The sequence below is a fragment of the Temnothorax nylanderi genome, unplaced genomic scaffold (genome assembly GCF_030848795.1).
Source record: "Temnothorax nylanderi isolate EJ_2023f unplaced genomic scaffold, tnyl_v1.0 TNYL_tig0251_pilon, whole genome shotgun sequence".
NCBI classification, from domain to species: domain Eukaryota; kingdom Metazoa; phylum Arthropoda; class Insecta; order Hymenoptera; family Formicidae; genus Temnothorax; species Temnothorax nylanderi.
Genome location: NW_027249313.1, coordinates 216,952 through 244,476, shown reverse-complemented (window position 1 = coordinate 244,476; position 27,525 = coordinate 216,952). Strand labels below are relative to the sequence as shown.

General features: G+C 41.6%; 1 protein-coding gene and 2 long non-coding RNA genes across 5 annotated transcripts; 2 read left to right on the top strand and 1 right to left on the bottom strand.

Annotated features, from left to right (window-relative positions):
* Window positions 1–248: 248 nt before the first annotated feature.
* Window positions 249–22,963, top strand: LOC139779940 (uncharacterized). Of its 3 annotated transcripts, none has more exons than XR_011720062.1 (8): window positions 249–1,909; window positions 2,004–2,108; window positions 19,372–19,507; window positions 19,799–19,988; window positions 20,078–20,291; window positions 20,377–20,672; window positions 20,757–20,919; window positions 22,239–22,963. It is a non-coding gene; the product is annotated as an uncharacterized lncRNA (long non-coding RNA). The 3 variants fall into 3 exon arrangements; XR_011720060.1 differs by having other exon boundaries at window positions 20,393–20,672; window positions 22,239–22,831; XR_011720061.1 differs by lacking the exons at window positions 249–1,909; window positions 2,004–2,108 and adding an exon at window positions 17,293–18,576 and having other exon boundaries at window positions 20,393–20,672; window positions 22,239–22,830.
* On the bottom strand, window positions 3,168–5,132 carry LOC139779942 (uncharacterized). Its single transcript, XR_011720064.1, has 2 exons — window positions 3,839–5,132; window positions 3,168–3,764 (listed from the first exon to the last, which is right to left on the bottom strand). It is a non-coding gene; the product is annotated as an uncharacterized lncRNA (long non-coding RNA).
* On the top strand, window positions 5,140–7,916 carry LOC139779938 (uncharacterized). Its single transcript, XM_071718468.1, has 2 exons — window positions 5,140–5,778; window positions 5,853–7,916. The coding sequence occupies exons 1-2, from the start codon at window positions 5,402–5,404 to the stop codon at window positions 6,994–6,996; spliced, it is 1,521 nt and encodes a 506-aa protein (XP_071574569.1). The 5' UTR covers window positions 5,140–5,401; the 3' UTR covers window positions 6,997–7,916.
* Window positions 22,964–27,525: the final 4,562 nt, after the last annotated feature.

Here is a 27,525-nt window from a genome sequence, read left to right as displayed (position 1 = left end):
TGGCGAGGTTTAGGCTAGGGAGTGAGATGAGAGAGAGCAGGTACTGGGAAGGGGAAGAGAAGAAGAAATGTAGGATGTGCGAATATAGGGAAGAAACGTGGGAGCATGTATGGGAGGAAGGCAGAAGATGGAAAGCAGGAGGAGGAAGTTGGCAGGAAGCAGTGGAATGGGTATTGGATGAGGAGGGGGTAGGAGAGGAATGGATGATGGAAATAGAGGGGGAAAGAAGGGAAATGGAGGGGGAGAAAACGGAGGGTAGAGAGGAGAAAGAAAGGAGATTAGAAAGACAAATTAAGCCGAAACACGTTCACTTCTGACGTATGTATATACATAAAGTATATCTATATATATTCAATATGGCGCTTGCTTGGCCGTCGCCATGTCTGCGCAGAACATGCTCAATTTCAACCCCTCTAACGAGCACACCTTGTTTTCTTTTCACCATGGTTGGTAGTATATTAATTTTCGGTTGTTATAATGTTATTGTTTTATATTGTACGCAATGCTCATCGCGACAGCCATGATGTACATGATTATCCTACATACGATGCGTGAGTGCGTACACACATGTGTGGATCGAGCAGTGCGGAGTGCTCTTTATTTACAGCATATTTATATATTAGTAACCCACACAGCACATTATATCATTCGTATATACTGAATTAATACTCAATATACTATAGATGTACAAGATATACTGATAATATCTCTATAATATATTTTGCAGTATATTATTTTACTGATATTTTAAGAATATTCGAAATTTATCAGTAATATTCGGTCTATTTATCGAATATTTTCAGGATATGCTAAATTTATCAGAATAGTATATTATTTTACTGATATTTTAACAATATTCGAAATTTATCACGCGGGCGGCAGCGCGAGCTCGCGCGGCAGGAGAGTTCGGCTCGCGCCCGCTACGCGGCGCATCGCCAGTATTCTTTCGCGTAATTAAGATTCAACATCGACTCCTATATCTAGGGCAGCTCGGCAGGGTTTCTCCAGCGTTCTCAAGTTCGCCAGTCAGGACGTGCTCACCAGCAGGGCCTCTGACATAACCCTTTTTGTTTACGAAGTGTGCTCCTCATCCGGGGCCTTCGTTTATATCTGCTTTGCAGGGCATTAAACTTTCTTCGGTAAGAGTCGACAAAGAGCAAAATTCAAAAATTTGTTTGCATTAACGCAACAAAATTATTTGTTTGGTTTGTTAACAAGCAAAATATTTTCTAGTAGATACTGGTAATGTGATCAAAATATTTTTTTAATATACTCACAATATACCAAGAAATATTCTCAGTATATACTGAGTAAGTTTTTAGGGCAGACATTAGAACATCCTCAGTACGTTCTCAAAATATCATAGACGTATTTCGAATATCAACAGGATATACACAATCTACGTTTGTGATATACTGAGAACATTCTCAGGATCTACCTGTGCTGTGTGGGAAGTAACTATTATATTCTAAAAGTTGTATATTAATGATAAGAACTCAATTAACCATACGTGCTATGAATAGTAGCTGGTGATGCAGGATTCATTTTCCGATTTACAAGAGAGATTTACAGAAGAAAGGAAATATCAAATCTATCTACGTTCTATAATAGACTTGTCTTTGGACATATCAAAAATATCATCAAGGTTCGTCAATGCTATTATTTCGATGGTACCAAACAACTTTCTATAAAATAACCTCAAAATTTGGCGAAATATGTAAACGATAACGTATAAAAACGATTTGAAAAAATTGACCCTGGCTAAGATAAACATTAGTGAACAATATATCATAAGGAAAACGTTGTACAAGATATTAAGATTGGAGAACATCTTTCCTTAACTTCTATTGACAGTTTTCTTACTTTTGAGGAAATGCTAAAAAATGACCAAGAAGCTTTTATGCAAGTCGTAAGTAAAGCTGCTTATTATTATTAAGTTATGTATATATTAAATTATAACCTTTCTCTTGTCTAAACTATATTAAATTCTTCTTGTTTTATAGGCTTTTAGACAACAATCCCTTGTAATACAGAGAAAGACTTAGAACATTCTATAATGGAATGGTTTAGATTTGCAAACACCCGTAAACAAACAAAAAATTTTAAAGGTAAAAAAGTAACATAATGTATTTTGATACACAGAATGAACCACTGAAGATGTTACTAATATTTTTGAAATTGAACGAGAAATTCTTATTTTCCGGTAACTGTTTGGTAAAGATCCGGAAAGATTTATAATCCGTTTAGAAGGAAAGAATAAGAGTTTAGAGAAAAATAGTAAAAGAAGTAGGTAAGCTATGGGCGCTCTAACCAAGGGGCAATGAGGGGGGGTGAGGGGCGGGGGGTATACCGCGGGAGAGGAGCGGGGGTGTACCGCGGGGGGGGGACCGCGTTTTCGGGCACCGCGGGGGAGGGGAAGGGGAGGGACCGCGTTTTCGGGCACCGCGGGGGAGGGGGAGGGGGGACCGCGTTTTCGGGCACCGCGGGGGAGGGGGGACCGCGTTTTCGGGCACTGCGGGAGAGGGGGAGGGGGGTACCGCGTTTCCGGCGCCGCGGGGGAGGGGTCCGCGGGGTGAGGGGACCCGCGTTCGCGTTTTCGGGCGCCGCGGGAGAGGGTTCCGCGGGGTGAGGGGACCCGCGTTCGCGTTTTCGGGCGCCGCGGGAGAGGGGTCCGCGGGGTGAGGGGACCCGCGTTCGCGTTTTCGCCGCGCCGCGGGGTGAGGGGCGACCGCGTTCGCGTTTTCGCCGCGCCGCGGGGAGGGGCGACCGCGTTTTCGCCGCGCCGCGGAGTCCGCGTGCAATGGCCGCGTCGGTCCGCGTGACGTCACACGGCACGCTCCCGCTCGCGTTATCTCCCCCTCGTAGATGTTCTCTCGCGCCCCCGTCCCCCGTTCGCGCGCGTCTTCACGGTCGCGCGCGATCCCTCTCCCCCGTTCGCGCGCGTCTTCTCGTTCTCTTTCCCTCGCGCGTTTTCGCTCGCGTCTTCTCGCTCCCGGCTCCCGGCTCCCGTTCGTGTTCTCGCTCACGATCGCGTATCTTTTCTTCGCCAACGATATTTAATCGTTTAGATCTTAATATTTAATTTTTAATATTACATTTAATTAAACGATAAACGAAGACAGCTTAATGACAGGGAACGGTAAATGAAAAGGAAAAATAATTAAAACTTTTTAAATCATATTATATGCATTTATTTATTATGTAGCGCATTATACACAATAGTATCGACAGCATACGCCAACAGTTCGCAATCTATTAGCGAATTTTTATCATAAACTTCATGCAAGATTCTAACTGCATTACATTTATCGGTGATACAATTTTGGCGTAAAATTGTTACAAATTGTTTACATTTTTCACTTACGCCATGAACATTTTGGCATAGTTGAAAATATACATTTTCGACGCAATGTTCTAGTTCGAACAGGAAGAGTACGGTTGACGGTTTCATGTACAAGCTGGTGTCGCACGATGTCAACTTTACAATATCTGCGTCACGTATTTTAACGAGCTCCAGATCTCGAAACGCTAGCGATGAAGGCGCCGGTGACTGCACGAGTCGCTGAATATCTGCACGTTTTTCGATGAATGTCACCCACGTTGCATGAGGCAGAATTATCCGATTGCCTCGGTTATCACCAATAAGTATATCCACAGAGGACATAGGTCCCGCGTTGATTCCAACATCCAAAAATTTATATGCTGTCGATGTCAAGGCAAATCTTCTTCCCAAAATACGAGGCGTGTAGCGGGGTTTATCAAAACTGAAAAAATACAATTATGTTTATAAAAGATTTTTTTTTTTGCACAAGCATATACGAAAATTTGCGGTACTTACTCATTGTGCTGTTTCTCGCACGTTTCATCCTGAATCGGAACGTAGTAGTTCGCACCGTAAGTGTTCATCGTAACTGGAGGCTGTTTGCGACGTACTCGAACCGTATCAAACTCTTGACTGCGCTCTAGAATCCTCGTAGACTATTTATACGTACAAAAATGCGAATCTTGCAAATAGCGCCAATGTACGGCTGCTGCTGCATGGTGACCACCACCACAATCCACATATATGTTAAATGAGATATCTTTGTCAAGAACATTCGTGATGAGAGATCATCTCATCGGGCAATAGCATCAAATATGATTTATTTTCAAGAGCATACGTGTCTCGCAATGATTTCATCGAACACGTGCAAAACTGCAAATTTTGCAATTTCGCATAAGTCAATTGCGCGATATTGTTTTCAAGAACATGTCGCGACGTGTCTGGCGATGATTTTATCGAACACGTGCAAAACTGCAAATTCTGCAATTTTACATAAGTCAATGGGGCGTTATTGTTTTCAAGAACATACATGTCTCGCGATGATTTCATCGAACACGTGCAAAACTGCAAATTTTGCAAATAGCGCCGATGTACGGCTGCTGCATTGATACAGATCAAATCACCGAAAGTCAATGGCGCGATATCGTTTTCATGAACATACGTGTCTCGCAATGATTTCATCGCACACGTGCAAAACTGCAAATTTTGCATTTTTTCGGAAGGCGCAAATGTACGGATACAGAGATGAAATTAGATATGATAAAAACAAACGATGCATCATTAGTAGAATATAAATTGATGAATCTGGGGGATACGCTCAATAGTCGAGGACTGGAAGTCGCGAGTGCAACAAATTGTGTCAGAAAGAGGAACATGGAGCAAGAGTTGTTGGACCAATCCACCCTTTTAAATTCGAGGGAAGACTTTGCCGCGTGGGAGCAACGATGCGACGAGTTTATCGAATCGTTGGAAGAACAAAGCCGAATTAAACGGCCACGATTATCGATCGGTCTCAAACAGTCGTTGGTCGCCTGTATCGCACGACTCGAAGGTCTGAAAGACTCGGTACGTCAACGTTTTGTGCATGTGGGTGCAGGATACAGTGCGAGTGAGACAGGACTCAGATGGCGCAAGATAGATACGGCTTTTGAAAGTCGTATACTGACCGGTGTGGTAATAAATTCCAAACACATCGACCCTCATCCATTTCTCAAAGATGCGAGAGACATTGTACTCATTCATGTGCGGAACGTCATGCAACGACATGACAATGTAAAAATAAACACAATGTTTGATGGTGAATTTGTTGCGGGTGACAAACGCGCAAATAAAAGTATCGCAACGAGAAACTATGAACTCTTTCGTGAGTCCGATCTGTGTGAGTGGTACAAGCGACACGTCATCGAGCCTACCCTAGCATCGCTGGAGGAATTCCAGGAACGTGATAGCGGATGGGCGTTGTCGCGTATACTTAATTTGACTGTTAACGTAAACAAATATAATCCATTGCACGCGGGGTGTTTTGTGGAAATACCGCGAGAAATTAAATTGAAGAGAGCGGTGATAAACGTGCGATCAATGGACAATGCATGTTTTGCATGGTCAGTGGTGGCTGCTCTGCATCCAGCCCAAAGACATGCAGATCTGGAATCGTCGTATCCTCATTACACGTCGGTGCTAAATCTTACAGACATTAAATTTCCAATGACGTTGGATCAAATTAAACGGTTTGAAAATCACAACGATATATTAATCAACGTCTTCAGCATCGAGAAAAAAAACAAGGAACTTGCGATCTTGCCAATACGGGTTACTGGTCGAAAGATGGACAGACATGTAAATCTGCTGTACGTGCAGGACGACAACGTAGGACATTTTGCATGGATCAAGAATCTGTCCCGCCTCGTGAGCTCGCAACTGAGCACGCACCATGGTCGGAAATACTTTTGCGATCGGTAAGTATACATCCTAATAAATAATAATTTTTACGTAAAAAAAATATATTTAAAAAAAAATTCTTTATTTACAGATGCTTGCACTACTTCGGCTCCAGCGAGAAATTAGAAGCCCACACCGTCGACTGTCAGGAGATGAACGACTGCGCGATCAAGTTACCGAGCGATAACGACAAGTGGTTGGCTTTCAAGAATCACGGCAGGAAGGAACGAGTTCCGTTTATCGTATACGCCGACCTTGAATGTACCCTGGAGAAGATGGAAGCGGATCCGGAAACGTCCAGGTACACATATCAACATCATCGCGTGTTTAGCATAGGGTACTACGTGCGCTGCTCATACGACGACTCGCTATCAATGTATCGGTTTCGTCGCGATAAGGATTGCGTCGCGTGGTTCGCCGAGGAGCTAAGACGTTTAGCTCACGACGTAAAGACAATCTTGTCCACTAATATACCCATGGCGAATTTCACGCGAGACGAGTGGGAAAAGTTCAACAGCGCAACGCACTGTCACGTGTGCGAAAAACCGTTCGAGCCAGACGACGTGCGAGTACGCGATCATTGTCATCTGACCGGTCAGTACAGAGGTCCCGCGCACTCAAACTGTAATCTGAACTACAAAGATTCGCATTGCATTCCCATAGTTTTTCATAATTTATCTGGCTACGACGCGCATTTTATTATAACTGAAATAGCAACAGCGTACGAAGGACATGTAGACTTGCTCCCAATCACAAAAGAGAAATACATTTCATTTACAAAAAACGTTAAAAGCACCGAAGATAAAGATAAGAAAACTTGCGTCAAATTGCGATTTATCGATTCGTACAAGTTTCTCACCGCTAGTCTCGACAAATTGGCATCTTATCTAAGCAAGGATAAACTGCGAATATTGCAACGCGAATTTTGTAAAATATCCGCAGAAAATTTTGATATGCTGACACGAAAAGGCGTATTTCCGTATGAGTACATTGACTGCGTCGAAAAGTTGGAGGACTCGTGTTTACCGCCGCGCGACTCGTTTTATAGTTCATTGACAGGTGACACCGTATCCGAGAGCGATTACGCGCACGCCGTCAACGTCTGGCAGCGGTTCTCCATTGGAACGCTCGGTGACTACAGCGATTTATATCTCAAAACCGATGTCTTGCTGTTGGCCGATAGGGTGAAAGACCCAATTACTGACAGTGTCCATATTACTGTCAATCAAAATTAAAATACTTTTTAAAATATGAAAACTATATCTTATATTATTTTATTAATTTTTAATAAAATCTTCAAGAAATCTGGTTATTATTATAACAATAAACTGAAACTAAAAGCCAATCCACTAATGAAAAAAAATACTTAAAGTCCGAGAAACTCATTTTTCTGCTGAGTTACGTCCATTTTTATTAGTAGAGTAGATGAAAGTAGCTGCAAAGATTATCGATTATAGGCAAAATTTGAATAGTAAGTCTCACGGTAACACATTTTTCTGATAAAATAATGTTGAAATTAAAGAAAAAAAAAATATATATGGAATAAATTATTAATTTTTATAATATAATTATTCATGTCAGTAATATGTTCACTTTTTCGTGTTTTTCCTAATACTGTCAACAGTATTATGGACATAAATCCTAATACTGTCAACAGTATTATGGACATAAATCATGAAATGAACATAATACTGGCAGCTTGGTGAATGACAGAATAACCTCTAAACTTCTATGTCGACTTTGTTTTGATGGATAAGAGCGTAAACACGGATCATCGGAATACCTATCATTCTCACATATTAGATACCTATTATTCTCTTAAAATTTGCTTGACACACCTGGTGAGGTTGTCATGTAAGTATACTTAGGTATATACTTAGGTGAAACGAATATTCCCTCCGTTGTGCAAACCTTCGGCCGGCAGCAGTCGGGAATAAAAAGTTTGGTTAGAAAAACTACCAGTAATGTGTTCATCTGGTTGCCAGAATTAGGAACATAAAATTTAGAGGTTACCAGTATTAGGTGCAATTGAGCTTGGTCATTATTATATTAATTAAAAATTAAGAATCAATTTTATTTAAACTTTCTAATTTTATTTATAAAGTTTATAATTGGAGCAATCCGAAAAAAATATTTTAAAAAGATAAAGTATCATTGCTTGTATATATTATATTAAATCAAATGTTACTGAATGCTTAATATGCCAGTAATTGGGTCTTTCACCCTATCTTTGAAAATTTTCGCGATAGCTGCGTCGCGAGTTATGGACTCGATCCGGCGTATTATTATACTCTACCAGGTTTTACGTGAGATGCTATGTTGAAGCATACACGTATCAATTTCGAATTGCTCACTGACATTGACATGGTCATGTTTATCGAACGCGGCATACGCGGCGGTTTGAGTCAATGTTCAAACAGATACGCGCTGGCCAACAACAAGTACATGCAGTCGTACGATCCATCGAAACCGTCGTCATATCTGATGTATTTTGACGTAAACAACTTATACGGCTGGGCAATGTGTCAACCATTGCCTTACGCAGATTTTCAATGGGTCGACGACGTAACCGATTTTAATGTTATGGATGTTGCGGTGGATTCCACGATAGGCTACATTCTCGAAGTCGACTTGGAGTATCCGCAACATCTTCACGACGCGCACACTGACCTACCATTCTGTCCGACGCGCGATAAACCACCCGGTAAGCGACAGGACAAGCTCCTCGCAACATTATACGATAAGAAACGTTATGTCATACATTATCGCAACCTGCAGCAGTGCACTCGTCACGGTCTCCGTGTAGCAAAGATTCACCGCATATTGAAATTCGCGCAATCTCCATGGCTTCGCGATTATATAGAACTTAATACGAAATTTAGAACATTGGCCAATAATGATTTCGAGAAAAATTTATACAAATTGATGAACAATGCTGTGTTTGGCAAAACCATGGAGAATGTGCGCAATCACGTTGACGTGCGACTCGTGACTCATTGGGAGGGTAGATACGGCGCGGAGGCATTGATCGCGAAACCAAATTTTCATAGCCGAAGCGTCTTTTCGGAGAATTTAGTAGCAATAGAAATGCGAAAACTCGAGGTGAAGTTCGACAAACCAATCTACGTGGGTATGTGCATCCTCGATATATCCAAGACATGTTTGTACGAATTTCATCACGAGTACATGTTACCGTTGTATCGCGACAAGTGTAAAGTCACGTACACCGATACTGACAGTCTCATTTATCACATCGAGTGCGAAGATGTGTATGACACCATGAAGCGCCACATTATTAGATTTGATACTAGCGATTACGTGGTCGATAATGCGTACGGTATCCCATTCGCCAATAAAAAAGTTCCGGGCTTAATGAAAGACGAAAATAACGGTGCGATAATGACCGAATTCGTCGGGCTTAGAGCAAAGATGTATGCCTTGCGAGTAGACGGTAAGAAAGATACGAAAAAAGCTAAAGGTGTTAAGAGTAACGTCGTAGCCAGGTCGATAATGTTCGACGATTACACGCGGTGTCTGCGCGATGAAATTGAAATGACGCGACAGCAGACCTGCATAAGATCCAAACAGCACGAGGTATACACCGTGTCCGAAACGAAAATAGCTCTAAGTCCGTACGATGATAAACGATACATTATACCCGGTTCTACCGAGACGCTGCCATGGGGGCATTATAAAATATCATTGTAAAATACAATTGTAAATACATTTAGATATGTATGAAAATAAATGACTCATTTGTATGTATAATATGTTTTTATATTGTAATAAATTTTTACAATACATTATTCTTGTGTATCCATGAATTGTGTGAATTATCAAATCCTAACCACTTTACATAAACCTCATCCCCCCTTTTGCGCAAAACTTTTTCAACGAGATACACGTCGGGATTGGCAACGCGATGTAACTCGTATTCGTAGAAGCCGCCGGCGACGGGTTTTCCGCAGGAATCTTCCAACAGGTACGTCACGGGATTAGTTTTCTGCACTTTGATGATTCTAAACACCTCTGTGGTCCAATTTGGCGTGTATCCTTTCTCGAAGATTGTCTTGAATTTACTCACGCGTACCGAGTCGCCCACTTTGAATCGCGCGGGAGCAGCGATCTTTACGTGGCTGTACACCGTTGTTAGGAGCTTGTCGGCGATCGCGGGGGTAACATCGATGGGTCGCATGCCGATAGTTCGATGCTTTCGCGCGTTGTAATCCGATACGAGACCCGGCAGCAAGCCGATCCATTTGTAATTTCCGTTGAGCGTAAACATTTTCCAATATCGTTCTTGAGCGTGCGATTGAATCGTTCGACGACCGATGCCTTCATTACGGAATAGGTCGAATAGTGATTGATATTATGTTTCTTCAAGAGTTTCTGCACGTTTGCGTTGTAAAATTCTTTGCCCTTGTCAGTCTGCAGATTTTTCGGACATCTTCCGCCGTCTCGAATTATTTTCGCTATCGCCGTAGTAACCTCGGTTCCGCTCTTGGCCTTGAGCGGTACGGCCCATGCGTGCTTGCTCAGCACGTCGATAACGGTGAGTATGTAGTAGTAGCCTCTGTTGAATCGCGTGTATGGACGCATCTCGACCACATCCGCCTGCCACAGGTCATCGTATCCGCGCACTATGACGCGTCTTCGCGAAAAATTTCTTCTCGCAGGAGCGTGTAGTTCTTCCACCAGCCTCCGTTTCTCAGTTGATTGCTTCTTACTAGCCATGACGCTGACGCGCAACTGATGCAGCGATCAGATGTACGTTCTTATCTATTCGCGATGATTCGCAATTACATCTTGAATCATCTTTTGAAGTTCGTTTAGGGTAATTTGCACGTTATTCTGGAATGCGGCCATCTTTCTCTCGATTTCATCCTGCTGATCTTTCAAAATTTGCACGCTCTGCTGCACGTAACGTTTATTGGCTGCATCGCCATCATCTACAGGCGGCGCTATCCGTCGAATCTTGCGCGATTTCGCGTCAAAGTCGGTGGCGACCATGCAAAGAGCGTTATCGCGCACGTAATTTCTGATTAATCCGCTCCATTGATAGTACGGTTCCGCACCGCCTCTTCCGAGCGATATACCAAACTTGTTGATCGGTATTTCGATGTTGATTGAACGACTCGCCGACGCGCGGTTTAATTTATAATAAGTCCAGCCTCGCGAAGTTCCTCGATAATCGACAGGATCTCGTTATCGTGACCGGTGTGACCCGCTAGGCGCGAAGCTTCGAGCAATCGGAGACGATCTACAAGCTCGTTGGGATCGTCCCAATGAACATAGTCGATCTTGTTGTCGTTTAATGTCATGGCACGCGGTATACCTTTTCCAGCTTTTTTACCCGAAATCGACGATGCAATTATATGGTCGATCTTGTTGCCGTTTAATGTCATGGCATGCGGTATACCTTTTCCAGCTTTTTTACCCGAAATCAACGGTGCGATTATTTGTGTGTACTTGTATCCCCTGTTGCCATTTATTCGAGCGTGAGCATCATAATTGCGTTTATGAGCACTCGTCGTCAACAGAATGCTCTTGTATGTTTGCATATCGTCCTCCGTGTAGATATCGTCATTGGGAAATTTCTTAAAGATCAACTCGTAAAGACCGCGTGTGCCAGCGTATCGTATGCCGTCGATAATTATGTTGTCCGCGTTGTTCACGTCAAAACGTTTATTACCGAGCATCATTCCATCGTTGCTGAAATAAACGCCGTATACGGTGTCTATACCGCTTTCTTGATCGCCGCTCAGAACTGCCCCGACGTACTTTTGGCCCAATAGACCAAAGTGATCTCGCAACGTTTCTCGACCTTCAGATGTTTGCAACTGCTGTCGAACGGACGTCACGAGTGAGTCATCCGTGGTTTCGAAAACATCTTCGTTTGCGAGTGATTCGAGCATTGTGGGTTGCACGGAAGGCGCGGAGGTTATCGGTGGTTCATTCAATGGACCTGTCGATCGTTTCGATTTATGCGGTTGTAAAATTTTGGTTATTTCGCTCAAATTAGATGGCACATTTATCGATCGTTTCAACGTAACCGGAGTTGAAGCCATTACAGAGTCGTTAAACGAGGCGTTTGGTCGTTTTCGTTTGAACTTTGGCTCTTCGTCTTCCCACGCCGTTTCATTCTCAATCTTTGACACGTCAGATTCTTTGCCAACGGTGTTTTCGGCAATCTGCCTTAGAGGCTCGATGATGGGCTTAAAGTGTCTCTCCAACGCGATATCTTCCTCCATTTTACCGGTTTTCAAGGCGTGATACTTTTTGCGAATCGAATCGCTCGTTTTCGCAATTTGATTTGCTATCCTCTCGCGCTCTCTAATCTCCTCGCCGCTGTCCATGTCGCGATAACGTTGTTCAATCGGCGCGTCGACAACAACTAACCACGTTTCGGTATCGCAAAGTCGTTAAATCCTTTTCTGTATCGACCATTCGAAATCGCGCTGTCCTTGTCTATCACCACGAATCCATACTTTTGTTGCCAACATGTATGACACAATTTACTGAAATCATCGTATGACATATCTGTGTTTACGTGATCGTTGAATATGTGTTTCAGATTGGTACCATCCTGTTTAAACAGAATCAATAAATTTGCGTTGTCGCGTATAAGATGCTTCGGTATCTTTGCATACGTCTGACAAAGATAGAAGGAGTCAACGTTCGCGTGCCGGCCCATTGCAAAGTATTCTCTTATCGTATCCTGCTTGTCGCATGCCACGTCATCAAAGATAAAAATAGAATTCGGGAGCGCATCGCTCGGTGGAATGACGTCACTGTTATTCGAGAACGTAAAGTAGCCAATTTCTTCTATCGGTGTTAGTATATTCTCCAAATATCGGTATTTCGACTGTTGCAACGATTTCGAGTACACATACACGTTCTCGAAACGTACACCGTGCGGACTTTCCAGCAAGCTTATCAAGACGTTTGTCTTGCCGCAATTCGACGGACCGCAGATGATACCACGTATAGAAATCGGTAGCATGTCTCCATGTTTGCGTACCTCTTTCGTTAACTGTATCCTATCGTCAAAGTTTGTCACTTTGATCGTCCGCGATTGTCGTACGAACCGCATTTTACCTCCCCTCCACAACGAATGAAAAACAGTATCGAGAAAGCTGGCCTATTTATAGAGGCGCGTAGAGCTGAGATGCTCAGTCTTTAAAATGTTTTTGCTCGTGTCGGATAACAGCGATATTTACAATTTAACCGCCGAGCAGTTAAAGTATATACCAAAGGTCATTCTACTACGGCAGTTTTATAATCATATAGATTATTTGTGGGATAAGCTTCCCGAACATATCAAGGCAGATTCGGAGGTTTAGCAATACCGTCGCTGTTTAATACATTATAATTTGCCGTGTCAGCAAACGCACATCGACGGTCCGCCGCCGTTGATAAAAAACTGCGGCGAATGTCGCCGAAGATAGGTCGAGGTCTGTTGAATCGCGCGATAAACGCGCTTCCGATCGAATTACACATTCCCGGCTATCAATTTTGCGGTCCGGGAACTCATTTAGAAACACGATTGGCAAGAAGTGATCGGGGTATTAATCCATTGGACGCAGCGTGTCGCGAGCACGACATAGCCTACTCGCGTAGCAGCGATCTCGCAGAACGACACGTGGCAGACAATATACTTGCCGCGAAAGCGCGAAAACGTGTCACCGCGAACGATTCGACTCTCGGAGAGAGAGCTGCAGCTACAACCGTCTGGGCGGCCATGAAGGCTAAAACGAAACTCGGTATGGGTTTGAAAACGAAGAAAAAGAAGAAGAACAAGCGAATACTTCCGATAGCGAAACGCGGCGGTATCCTACCGATCCTGCCGTTATTAGGGGTTCTCGGTTCGTTGGTCGGCGGAGCGGCGGGAGTCGCAAAGGCCGTGAACGATAACAAAGCCGCGCGGCGTCAGCTGGAAGAGATGCAACGTCACAATCGCGCCATGGAAGGTCACGGACTTTATCTCGCTCCATACAAACGCGGACGGGGAGTCTCAAGAAAAAAAAAAACGTCGAAGAGACGCTAAAAATTCCCCAGGGCGTAACTACCAACGTACAACTGCAACAATTGGCAAAACGTATGCGCATTCCATATTTTCGAGGTATTTTCATGCGCGACTCGTTACCGATCGGCGGTGTACGTCGAAACGAGAGCGGTATCGTGAATTTGGATAATACTGAGGGACCGGGTACTCACTGGGTGGCGTACGCGAAGAGGGAAGATCGTGCCATATATTTCGACAGTTTTGGCAATCTTCGACCACCGAGAGAATTGGCGCAGTATCTAAAGAACAATGTAATAGAGTACAATCGCACGCCATATCAGCGATACGATCAGAGCAATTGTGGACAACTGTGTCTGCGTTTTCTACAGTCGGCTGACAATCAATTTAAAGACCGGCGTTACGCTGTTTAATCTCAGTATTCATTCAAACATGTCACTGACATTTACGCTCACCGGCAAGAGCAGCATCCTCGCGGTAAGCTACTTTCCCGCCGTGGATTTGAGCGATGGCGATTACGAGCTCGGTCTGACAGATTTTGAAACCTATCACACGATACCGAATGTAAATTCGTCGAACAATAAATTCTACTATGACGACGACAAGGAGATTACCATACCCGAAGGATCGTACGAATTGCGTGATATAGACATGTATCTGAAACGCGCTCTTTTATGGAATCAATCCAATAATGTCTCGATAAACGAAGATGAATCGCACCCATTGATTATTATTCGGGCTAATAACAATACGATGAAGAGCGAGATCAAGTGCGCTTATCGGATAAATTTCGCCAAACCGAACAACATTGGATCGCTGCTGAGATTTTCAGCGAATCGCGTGCTGGAGTCGCGACAATGGCACGAATCGGATGTTCCGATAAATATCATCAACGTAAACATCATTCGCATAGAGTGTAACGTGACCGCGGGTGCGTACAGCAACGACAAGTACGTGCACACGATACACGAGTTTTCACCGAGTGTGCCTCCAGGATATAAGATATCGGAAACGCCGGCACAGATCATTTACCTTCCGATCATCGTACGGAGCATTTCGGACTTGACGCTTCGCGTCGTGGATCAGGACGGCCGATTGATTGATTTTCGTGGAGAGGAGATCACCGTTAGACTGCATGTACGAAGACGACAGCGATAACGTGAGATGCTCGTACTGAACGAAGCTGAGCAGGTGCAACAGACGAGAAACAAAATTAGAGAGACAATCCGATCGCCAAAGAAGAAACTCACGGCGTCGAACGTTGAATTTCTGAAATCATTGGGTTTCGTCGTACGAAATGGCTAATATCTTAAACATTGGAGGTGAACCGATCTTTGACGACAGCGTCGTCAAGATTGAGACACACACGTACAATCCGTACGCCAACACAACGTTTGGACATAACGATGAGATAAGAATACCCATACAACAACAGGATTTATACACGTTGCCGTGCGAGAGCTTTCTCTACGTTGAAGGAAGATTGACGATAAAGAAAAGGAATGACGAGTTTCAGGCAACGCTTGCGAATAATTGTGCAGCGTTCATGTTCGATGAGATTCGATACGAGCTCAACGGTGTGGAGATTGATCGCAACAGAAACGTTGGAATAACCAGTACCATCAAGAACTATGTATCGCTATCGTATAATGATTCTCAACTCATGCGGAATGCTGGATGGGACGTTTCATCGAGCATACCGGAAGGATACTTCAACTTTTGCGTACCGCTCAAGAGGTTGCTGGGCTTTTGCGAGGATTACAAACGCGTGGTTGTTAACGCTCGTCACGAATTAATTTTGATACGAGCGCGCAGCGACAACAATTGCATTGTGGGAAATCCGGCGACGGAGCCGGAAATTGAATTGTTTAAAGTACAGTGGCGAATGCCTCACGTCACATTAAACGAGATCAATAAGCTATCCATGCTACGGGCCTTGGAAAGCGGGCGATATCTTAGTGTTAGTTTCCGTTCGTGGGATCTGTACGAGTACCCCATGTTGCAGAGCACGACCAAGCATTCGTGGGCCGTCAAAACGGCGACTCAGCTGGAGAAGCCGCGATACGTTATCTTTGCGCTGCAGACCGGGCGCAAGAATATCATGTCTCAAAATGTTAGCGTATTCGATGACTGTAACTTGACCGACGTGAAACTTTATCTAAACTCTGAATTTTATCCGTACGACGACTTGAATCTGGATTTTGGCAAAAATCGATACGCCGTCCTTTTCGATATGTATGCGCGTTTTCGTAAAGCTTATTACGGATACGATTCCAGTGATACGCTTTGCAGCTTGTATACATTCCTGATGGAAGGACCTTTTGTTGTCATCGATTGCTCGCGACAAAACGAATCTGTCAAGAGCGCCACCGTGGATGTGCGAATAGAATTTGACTGCAAAGAGAATGTACCGGCAAATACTACCGCCTATTGTCTCATTTTGCATGATCGCGTAATCGAATACTGTCCATTGTCGAACGTAGTGCGCAAAATCATGTAAATTGCAATATCAGCGGGTATTGCGATATAAGATACACTGATGTACCGCGATAAGATACAGATTGCTCCGTCGTTTCGTCATGATCGTACCAACGTTTGTCGATCTGCAAGGCTTCACCGTTGGGATGAAATTTGTCGTAAAGGAGGTGGCGGTTCTGAGAAACGGGACAGTTTTGGCGCATTACATTTTTACATGTCCCATGCCATGGAGTCTCCTCACGAAACCCGACAAATCATGCGCTTCTTGGTTGATTGCAAATCACCATGGACTACGATGGGAGGATGGAAACGTGCCATACAGCATGGCGAAACATTTAATTATATCGGCCGTGCTTGGAGAGGGCGACGAGACGTCGACTCTTGTGTATGTCAAGGGATGCCAGAACCGAGAATGGCTGGTGGATCTACTTGAGAATAAAGCTAGAAAAAATCTAAACATTGAGACTTTGGATGCCGATTACGAAGATATCGAATCTTTAAATAATCTAGATGTTACTAATACTATAAGATGTGAAAAACATGTTAAGAATTGCGCATTACAAAATGTATTAAAAATATGTAACTGGTGGTCGCGACACCAGAAAAAATTATGATTTTTTTAAAATAAACTATATATGTATATATAAAATGTTTTATTTCCTTTTCCCACATAGTTTGTAACATAATATAGATGTTTTAGTTGTTTAAAAGCTATTCAAAAGCTGTTTTAGCTGTTCAAAAGCTGTTTTTAAAGCTGTTTTAGTTGTTTATAGTTGTTTTTAGTTGTTTTTAGTTGTTTCTAAAGATGTTTTTAGTTGTTTGATAGTTGTTTGATAGATGTTTTTTAAAGCTGTTTTAGTTGTTTTTAGTTGTTTTTAGTTGTTTGATAGCTGTTTTTAAAGCTGTTTTAGTTGTTTTTAGTTGTTTGATAGCTGTTTGATAGTTGTTTTTAGTTGTTTTTAGTTGTTTCTAAAGATGTTTTTAGTTGTTTGATAGCTGTTTTTAGTTGTTTTTAGTTGTTTCTAAAGATGTTTTTAGTTGTTTGATAGCTGTTTTTAGTTGTTGTTTTATAGCTGTTTTAAAGAAGTTTGATAGCGGTTCAATAGCAGTTATACAGATAAACCATTGAAAGTTAATGGCGCGATATCGTTTTCATGAACATACGTGTCTCGCGGTGACTTCATCGCACACGTGCAAAACTGTACATCGTAGATTTTTCGCAAGGCGCATCCGTACGGATGCTGAGATCATTGTGAAATTAGATATGTTAAACAAACGATGTGACAATAGTGGGATATAGAAGGATGAATTTGAGGGTATGCTCAGTAGTCGTGGACCGAAAGTCGCGAGTACAGCACATGACGCGATATGAGCGACGAGTACATAAAATTGTGCAAACCGGTGCTCAATTCTAAATTCAGGATCGTGAAAATCAGCGAACCGCGCATGAGAAATTGTAGCAGATTGAACTTGTGGAACGTCGACGTAGCGCGATATTTGATCCGTCGCGAATTGGGAATCGCCGATCTTCGATCGAACCGGGAGTTTCTCAACAGCGAATTTGATTGGAAAAGAAACTTCGGATATTTTCCAAAGTTTATATTTTAGCGCGTGAGTGGAACAGAGTGTATATAAAATGGATTTCGAAGAATTGCAGTTTGAAGGAGAAGAAATAATGGAAGTTGAAGCAAACGATGAAGAAATGGAAGTGCCTGAAGAAATAGAAGTGAATGAAGAGGAAGGAATGGAAGTTGATGATGATGCTATATTGTCAGACGATTCATGTTATGATAGTGAAATGGCTGATGAGGATATTCCGGATGAAATTTTCAGAGTGTTGAATCAAGCTGAAATTAATGCGTTAAATCCTCTGACAAAGATGTGCTGCACATACTGTTATTTCACTCCAGGACAGGTGAAGTTTTGTGCGTCATGCATTGTGAGAATCAGTGGATTATTCTCAATGCTGTACGTTTATCGTAAACATGACTCCAGGCCTTATATACTAATGGACGGTCTCTTCTGTTCGTCATGTGGAGACCCATTATATTTAATTTCACCATGTAATCTGTGTCCTATGTGTGTTTTTGTGTAAATTTTAACTGCTTTGAAATAGTATTTTTTTAACTATTTTAAGTGTATATATTATTGTCTAAAATTAAGAGACTATGGCCTATACTGCTAAGAGACTCTACTGCTAACAATAACTGTAACATATATAGACAATACAAAACGTATTCATCAATATTGTGTCACACAGTGCGGGATGTGACTGACTCACGAGCCGGGGGTTTCTGATTCAAATCCAGCGGTGGTAAGCAAATTTTCTATGTATAATATAAATTTATTTACGCGGCGAAAACGCGAACGCGGTCGCCCCTCACCCCGCGGCGCGGCGAAAACGCGAACGCGGGTCCCCTCACCCCGCGGACCCCTCTCCCGCGGCGCCCGAAAACGCGAACGCGGGTCCCCTCACCCCGCGGACCCCTCCCCCGCGGCGCCGGAAACGCGGTACCCCCCTCCCCCTCCCCCGCGGTGCCCGAAAACGCGGTCCCCCCTCCCCCTCCCCCGCGGTGCCCGAAAACGCGGTCCCCCCTCCCCCTCCCCCGCGGTGCCCGAAAACGCGGTCCCTCCCCTCCCCCCCCCCCGCGGTGCCCGAAAACGCGGTTCCCCCCCCCCGGCGGTACACCCCCCCTCCTCTCCCGCGGTATACCCCCCGCCCCTCACCCCCCCTCATTGCCCCTTGGTTAGAGCGCCCATAGCTTACCTACTAAAAGAGTTATATTGAACTAGAGCACCTGTATCGCATTGCCTAAAGAAGAGTTAGAAGATACCTTAATTTCCCTTATCCGAAGGCTGACTTCAAAAACTTCCTCTCCTAGGATCAATACTTTCTGAGATAATTGGCAGAGATATTTCGCAGAGATAATTGGCACACGAAATAAAACTCATAATAATCCAGCGAAAGCACGCTAATCAATTTGAATCAATTCTGTTTTGAGATAATATTTTTATCTTTATTCTTAAATTTGATATTATCACCTTTTATATAATAAATGCACATTATAGGAGGTACACTAATTTATAACAAATAATGTGTTTATTTCAGAACATAAAATGTGGTTATTGCGGCGAAATATTAGCTGTCGTCATACAAGAAGAAATATTTCGCCACAACTGTTTTAAACATTATAATGAAAAGATACATGCTGTATCCATCGATGATGACTTTGTTGTAACCATTGGTAAGTTTTGCAACAATAATACTTGTAGATTTCCAGCAATGCACATAGTCGGCACTGTGTAATATATTTTTTAACAGAGTGCTTCACAATTCCTACACATCTCGAAAAGTGAATTTTGCCGTGTTTGATTGTGCGAGCCTAAAGAGCACATAACAATAAGAGTTCATTATCTGTGTTTTAAAGTGTCCGATGAGGGCGTCACATTGTGTTATCTTGCTGGAAAGCACCTATTATGTTATACATAGGTTTAAAATGTTACATTTAATCTACAACTAATTGTATTTTAATAAGTTCCAAACAGCAATGAAATAAGATCGAAGGACACTGGCGATGAACATCAGTCTTCAACAGATCACCGCGATGAGATGCTAATCAACATAGTCCAAACAAAGCCAGCACTATGGAATTTCCAAATTCCACTTAGCGAACGGACAAAGGCGAAAAAAAGCACTGTGGAAGGAGGTTGAAAATATGTTAGGAGGTTTGTATAAATATTTACAAGATATTACAGAAGTTATAAAGTTTAAGCTACAATTTATTTTTAACCTGGATGCATAATGAAAAACATAGGTGTTCAGAATATAGCATAAATTCAAATTAAGAGTAAGGACAGACAGAGCTTTCGGGGATAAAACAGTTAGTTGATGTTGAAGAGTCGAATCAACAAGTCCGTGAGCTACTTTATCGACCTCCTGTAAACACACTATCAACATAGCGGCGCTGCTAATACCATCTAGATTAATTTCGAGCTGCGCATGCGTTTCACTGCGTGGCGCTATCATAGGTAACTACTCGACGCGCGACGCGTGCGTCTTCACTTCCGTTCCATCGCTCGAGGAGTGAGCACGTATCGATGCTTAACTACGCAGCTCTCGAATATTCTAGAAGGAAGTGGATAGTATGATCTATTCTAAGATCTTCAACCCGAGAATCCGACTTTATAAGGATAATCCGTATCGTGAATTGGGATCACGATAATAACTAGAAGAGGAACTATCAGTTCTTCAGTCTAATTTTAAACGAGCGGCATTTATCGCCGAGTGGATGGCCATGTACCGCGGTGTAAAAGATACACGCAATTCGTACAAAGGAGAGCGGCCATTGGAATCCAATGCGGATTCATCTCACGTTTCCTTCGAAACGTTTGTCTTTCAGACGATCTGAGGTAAGGCATCTTAGCCTATACATGGCATTGCTGTATTTTCAATATTTTCATACACGAGATCTGTAATCAATTTCTTGATTACAGTAAATTCAGAGACGTCTCGACGAGGCACGAAAGTGTAAGAGTTTAACATTCGTATCATGCGCATGATGCTAAAGGATGAAATTATCCTTTCTTTTAATTAAAATAGAATGAGTTAAGATGATTGACGGAATGCAATTCCTACCGGTGGATTATTCATTATCAAGTAAATTCACACTATTTGTTCTACGTCTTGAAAATTGTTTCTGACAAGGGAACCTCGCGAAGTGGAAAATTCTGATTTTAATATAACTTTCCACACGTGTAGGGGGAGTAAAAAGATGAATTTAGATATTTTTTATAGCTGCCCAAAAACGGTTTAAAAAAATTTTTTTTTTAATTTTTAATCAAAATTTTGTTTAAAAAATTATTTTTAAAAAATATTATTAATGTTGTCGAATAGAAGAGATTTTACTGTAAAACTTTTATAAGAAACATTTTTTGATATCTCAAATATTTTTCGAGATATATCGAGAAAAGCAAAAAACCGCTCTACTATGAGCAATGGTTTCACCCCTTAAAACCGTTTTTGGGCAGCTATAAAAAATATCTAAATTCATCTTTTTACTCCCCCTACATGTGTGGAAAGTTATATTAAAATCAGAATTTTCCACTTCGCGAGGTTCCCTTGTGAGTGATTTTTTAACTGATAAAGGAATATCTTTTATGAAGATTCGAATAATCTTCACTAACATCTTTATACAAAGATTATATTACAAACGTTTATAATGCCCTCTCGATTTTTACGAGCGTTTTGCGTTTAATTCTTAATATTTACATGCGTTTAATTCTTGAAAGTTTAGCGTAGCGTTTCATTATCAATAATACTTGCGTCGTATTTTATTCTTACTTGCGTTTACCTTTCATTCGGAAAATTATTAGAGTGATTACTAATGCCTCAACAAAGAGAAAGGCTATTTATGTTTTATCTTATATCGAATCAATGATGACTTAATTTTCTTGCGTTCTATTAAGCTTCAACTAGAACTATCATACCTGTTTTCCTTATGAATTTTACATTGAGAACATTATTCAGGTATTCACTCTGCCAGACTTGTTTCTTTGATTTTAAAAGCTTAATACTGATTCTGAAAAGGGGATTCATACCACCACAACAAACTTTCCTTATAATTAATTCATCATTGAATTCCAACTGCGATTATTTTGAGAAATGAATTTAACTATTTATATTTTCATTGTCATGTCTTTATTGAATTATATTATTTGTACATTTTATATGATGATTATTTAATGTGTTTCACACTGTTGAAATATCTGTTTCTGCTGCAATGGCGCAATGTATTAACAAACTTTTGACTGAAGTCTATTCCGGATTATAACATCGAATTTCTGAGACGATTCTATGTACTGTTCTTTCATTTCCTTCATTCAAATAAAATTCGAACTCAGAAAGCAGGTTTATTAACTATAATTATGATATAATCTGATTTCATTTCACTAATTTAATAAACCCTATTATTGCAGCAAATATACATAGTGACTCTTTGATGTCATCGGAACTACGAGACGAACTTAAAAATGTTCTAAATACTCCCGTTCCACAAAAAGATGCCATTGATTATTTTGTAGCATGTGTATCAGACGGGATGCGGAAGCTATCACGTAAAAAATCTCGTCATCTACAAATAGCAATTCTGCAGCTTCTTGCAGAGGCAGAGGAAGAGGAAGCCAAAGAACATAATTTTTTATTTAATTTTATACAATATATAATAATTATAATTAGTAATTTATATCCGTTTATTTCAATAATGAATGTTATTTGAATGTTCTTTTTGTTTTAGTTTATAAAAATTCAATATTGAATGTTATTTAAATGTCTTTTGTTTTAGTTTATAAAAAATTCAGTATTGAATGTTATTTGAATGGTTTTTTGTTTTAGTTTATAAAAAATTCAATATTAAATACTCAAATTTTTGTTGTTTTAGTTTATCATAAATTTTAACACATTTTTATATTTCTTTGTATGTATATACACTTGTAGGTATATATACATATTAAAAATTATGTTTTAAACAAGATTACAAAAAACTGTCGACGTATACTACATTAAAGTGTAATTGATAAATAAATAGTACAAACTTTATTATTCTGTTTAAAATACATATTTTATTTTTTCATGAAATATATAGTCTATATAGTATACTTTTTTTATATGGAACGAATAATAAAGAAACATTTATTTTGTACTTTTTGGTTTTTAAAAATTATTCTGCAAAACCTTCTCCCATTGCCATGGAACCGCACCAGTGGTTTCAAAAAATGTTGCAAAATCATCTCTTATTTGAGCACTACTCTTCGTCGTCCTACTCTTCGTCAATTGGGAAAATTCCATTTGTCTTGAAATTCATCGGCTATTCTTCGCCAGTTGTCTTCTGTTGGTTTTACAAATAGTAAATACCATATCTTTTAGTGTATCCCATATTACTTCGCATGTCTCTGACACTATTTTTGACGCTGTATTGTGTCCTACACGAAATGCGTATGATACGGATACCATGCTATCCCCTGAAGTTAGATATCGCAAGCAGATTTGAAGGCGAGTGCGAGCAGAAATAGGCTCCCGAATAACAAATTGTTTCTCTATATGTGGTGAAACAATCTGCAACAATTTTTCGCACATTTCTGGTGTCAGTCGAGAAAAATTGAAAAATTTTTCTCTGTCTTCGAAAACCATTTCTTGCACCAGATTGTTGCTAGCCCCTGTGCGAATCGTCTTTCAGCATTAAGGGGTTATACCCAGTCAGGAGGCCGAAAAAAAGCGAATTTTTGAAAATTTTTTTTGAAAAATCATAAGCATATATTTGTACAGAAGTTTTGTATTTAAAACAGTAACATTTGAAGAACATTCAGTAATTTTTTCGTGTAAAAATATTCATTTATAAGGAAGTTACAGCCGGTGTCCGGGAAGCACTTTTTGAAAAGTACTTTTGCGGTGAGCACTGCCGTTCGGAACCAGGTTATCTAAAATCAAAAAACCAAAAAGATTTCGTTAGTATATTAGTTTATCTAGTGGTTAATCGATGAAATTTCCGAAATATTAAGTTAAAACAAAATGGCGGGTGTTTAAAGTTAGAGTCTTGTATTTTGCGAAAAAAACCGGACATTTTTCGTTCATCAAAACGAAAGTATACATAGGAAAAAAAAATCCTTCGATTAAACACTAGATTTTTATATCTAAAAAAAGCACAAAAAAGATTTCAGAAAGATTGATGCAGTAGTTTTTGAGATATCTTGCTCACCGACTTTGAAAACGTAGTTTCGAGAAAAACGCGTTTAAAGTTTCAAAAGCTGATTACACGTAATTAAAACATTTATTTTTTAACTTACACAGAGTCATCTATTCCAGGCCCATACAGAAAGCCTTCAGCTGTAGCTGCTGCCTCTAAAACGTCAATCTGCTTTGCCTACGAAGCATTCTTCCCTCCCGGGTGTTCTCTTGCGCTCTCTTGTTGGAAATGTTTATGCGTTCCGCATCTTCTTTCTCCGCAAATTCATGGGCGTTTCGGCCGATACTCACTCCTATGGAGTACATACATCATCGATAGTAGTGCACTTGTACCTCGCTTTTTCCATGTCCCATCGCCCGAAATAGTCAATTCAGATGTTTCTTGAACGTTTTTTTCTTTACAAGTCTCAGCTATTTCTTCTTTAACGGCACTCCTAAAAAGCTTTTCCGAAATCGTTTTGACACAACCGTGCATGTGCTTAACAATCATATCGTACGTACTCTGTTGAAGAAACGCTGGCATATCCATTAATCCACAAAATTTTTGACAACCTTTTAGTCCTAATCCTAGCACCCTCATCACAAATATAAACCGTCTGTTTATTTCATATGAATGTGCAATGAAGGGGCTCGAAGGAATAAACTGAGGCGCGCACTTGTCGCAGAGCAATGCAATTTTGAAACCAAGGCCGCGTGCGTTCGCAGTTTGAAATTTTATGTTTCCATCACACTTTCTGCACTTTACAAACGTTGAAATTGCAGCGAAGACAGTTATAAAGTTTAAAACTCTATATTCAATGCTACTATCTTGCGGCACAATTATTTCGTCTTGCATTTTAATTTTTTTCGCAGATGCACTAAAACTGCTTTCGTTTGATTCCGCCGTCTTCGGATTGAAAACATTTTTCCTTTTTTTTGGCCTCGATTTTTGAAAGTTGTCGGACGTTCTTAATCCTCTCGAACCCTTTTTCGCATTCATTATTATTGGCAACTCGAAAATCTACAGAAACACGAACGCTCAACTGTACAGCTCGGCTTCAAATGCCACACTGCCAGCGTCTCGGAGTAGTCAGAGTTTCGGGTACGTTGGGGTCAAATACCGTTGAACTGGCCAGTACACAGCTACACAAGACCCTTTGTAATGTACTCATACAAACATACATTTGGTAATATACAATACACGACTCACAGGCAGGTAGAAAGCGAGAACGTTGTCCCTAACGCAGCTGCCGCTGTATATCTTTTTTTGTTTTTTTTTGTTTCCCGTTGGAAGAGTGAAAATGCCTCGCGCACGCCCGGCCCCGGCCACCGGGTTATGTGGGGCTTGCACCCACTAAAAACACTCTCCCTGAAACACAGGACAATGGACCATAGTCACGACACGCGGGAGACACGAGGTATTACATCACGTGACGAGACGGTCCGTGCGCCGAGGCGCCCGGATACACGTAACAATTACACGAAAGACACACGGTAGGTCAACATAGGAGTGCTTTGATCCCCGAGAGAAAGACCGTCCCTGATCGGATGATGAGCGCACGCGCGTCATCATCCCATCACCTCGGGGGCCCCGCACGATAACGGTGTGACGCCGAGACGCCAGCAACCGCATCGAGGGGGTCCCTTCATCGGCTACGAGGAGGGTTCGCCCGGGGAAGTCCACACCCCATAACAGACGCACACGGACTAGGACGTGCACGAACTAAGCGAACAGGAACCCCCTCTATCCGTAGAGGGGTTCCACATAGACAAAAACACGAGTGCGAGTCCACGCACTCGTCTAACAATAAGGGACACAGACCCTGCACCAAGGTCGGTAAATGGCGCGTCGGTAGCGACGCTACATAAGGTCTTCCGCCGCACTTCGAGCTGTTTGGATCCAAAATGGCGACCACAACGCTCAGCTGATCCAAGGTCCGCGAATGGCGAACTACGCACACAGTAACAACTATTGTACGACGTGCACTAATACACAGTCACTGGATCCAAAATGGCGGCCGTCGGAAGACCTTATGTAGCGTCGCTACCGACGCGCCATTTACCGACTTTGCCCTGCACCAAACATAAAGCGAACTTGAAGTCCGCTACAGTAGGCCGAGATACTCGGCTAGGGAGAAGGGTCGTGCCCCTCCCCTAGACCCCGGGCGGACCCAGGGTCCAGGGGAAGGGCACGAGGCCGCTGTATATCTAACCTAACCCGCGCGAGCGTTCCGACGGGCGTCTACATAAAAGCCTATAACTTTGTGAATTTTTATCCGATCAACTTGAAACTTTCAGGGAATATTTATAAGATAATATACTTTCAGAAAATGTCTTTTCTAAAAAATCGATTTTTTTGACATTTATGACTGGGTATAACCCCTTAAAAATTGGTCTAACCCAAAATCTTCGAACATTGCGTCTTATTTGTCTTTTTTTCTTCTCTTCGGCTCTCATTAATTCATAAATTGTATATATTTGAACTATTTTTCTGCGAACAGCTTACTTGCACAGAGTACTTTCCGAGCACTTGTATATTTTCAAATATTTTATTAAATTTATAAATGCAAGCTCCGAGTCCAACATTTTTGACAAGGTTATGCACATTTGTTTTGATATCATGTATATGAATGTCTGTGTTAAAACGTCACGCTGAAAATTTCATCGGGTGTCCCATGGGGCGTATTTACGCCGATGTAATGATCAATAAGCCAATCACAAGATTCCTTGAGGATCCATTTTGAAAATAAGCTTTGTAAAACAATACTGTGATTGGCTTATTAATCATTACGCCGCGTAAATACGCTCCATGGGACACTCGATGCTTGTGCTGGCGTAACGAAACTGGCGCAAATCCTGTGATTGGCCAAGTTTCTTTACGCCATACGCCGGTACGCCGTACGCTGGCTCCATGGAACTTCACCCTCATATACAATTTGACATGATTATATATGAGTTCGATCTTATCATAAGGGTTAGGTAGCCCCTCCCCCGCCTACATGTGTACTGTCTATATGCACATATCAGCAAATTACTTCTCTTAGCACTAAAAAAATAATATAGGATAATGGCAGAAATGTATCCATTACATGATAATATTGCGTTTGATACAGCAATTACAGAAACATAAGAAATGTAATTTACTCTTTTTCATATTTTTCACTTAAAAATTAACCCTTCGTCCGCATACGTGGGTCGTTTTCGTCCGGGCGAAAATCAAATGTAGTTGTAACTTTTGAAAACGGGTAGAGAGGGCGCCACTGCGCATCCGTAAAAAAAGTTATGCTCCCCGAGAACCCGCCTACCGAGTTTCAAGGCGCCAGTCCCCCTCCGGCCGTCACAGGAGACACGTCAATTCCCTAAAGGACGAAAACGACCCACGTGTGCGGCGAACGTTGCCCAAAAACGTAAGTATTTTTTTTGTGTTTTTCGTTTTAAAGTGTTCATTGTGTCCGTAGAAGTCTCATAAAAACATCTGACCGCGAAAAAAAAATTACAAAAATGTTTTTGTTCAGTTTTTCGACAAAAATGGCGCAGCGGTCGGTC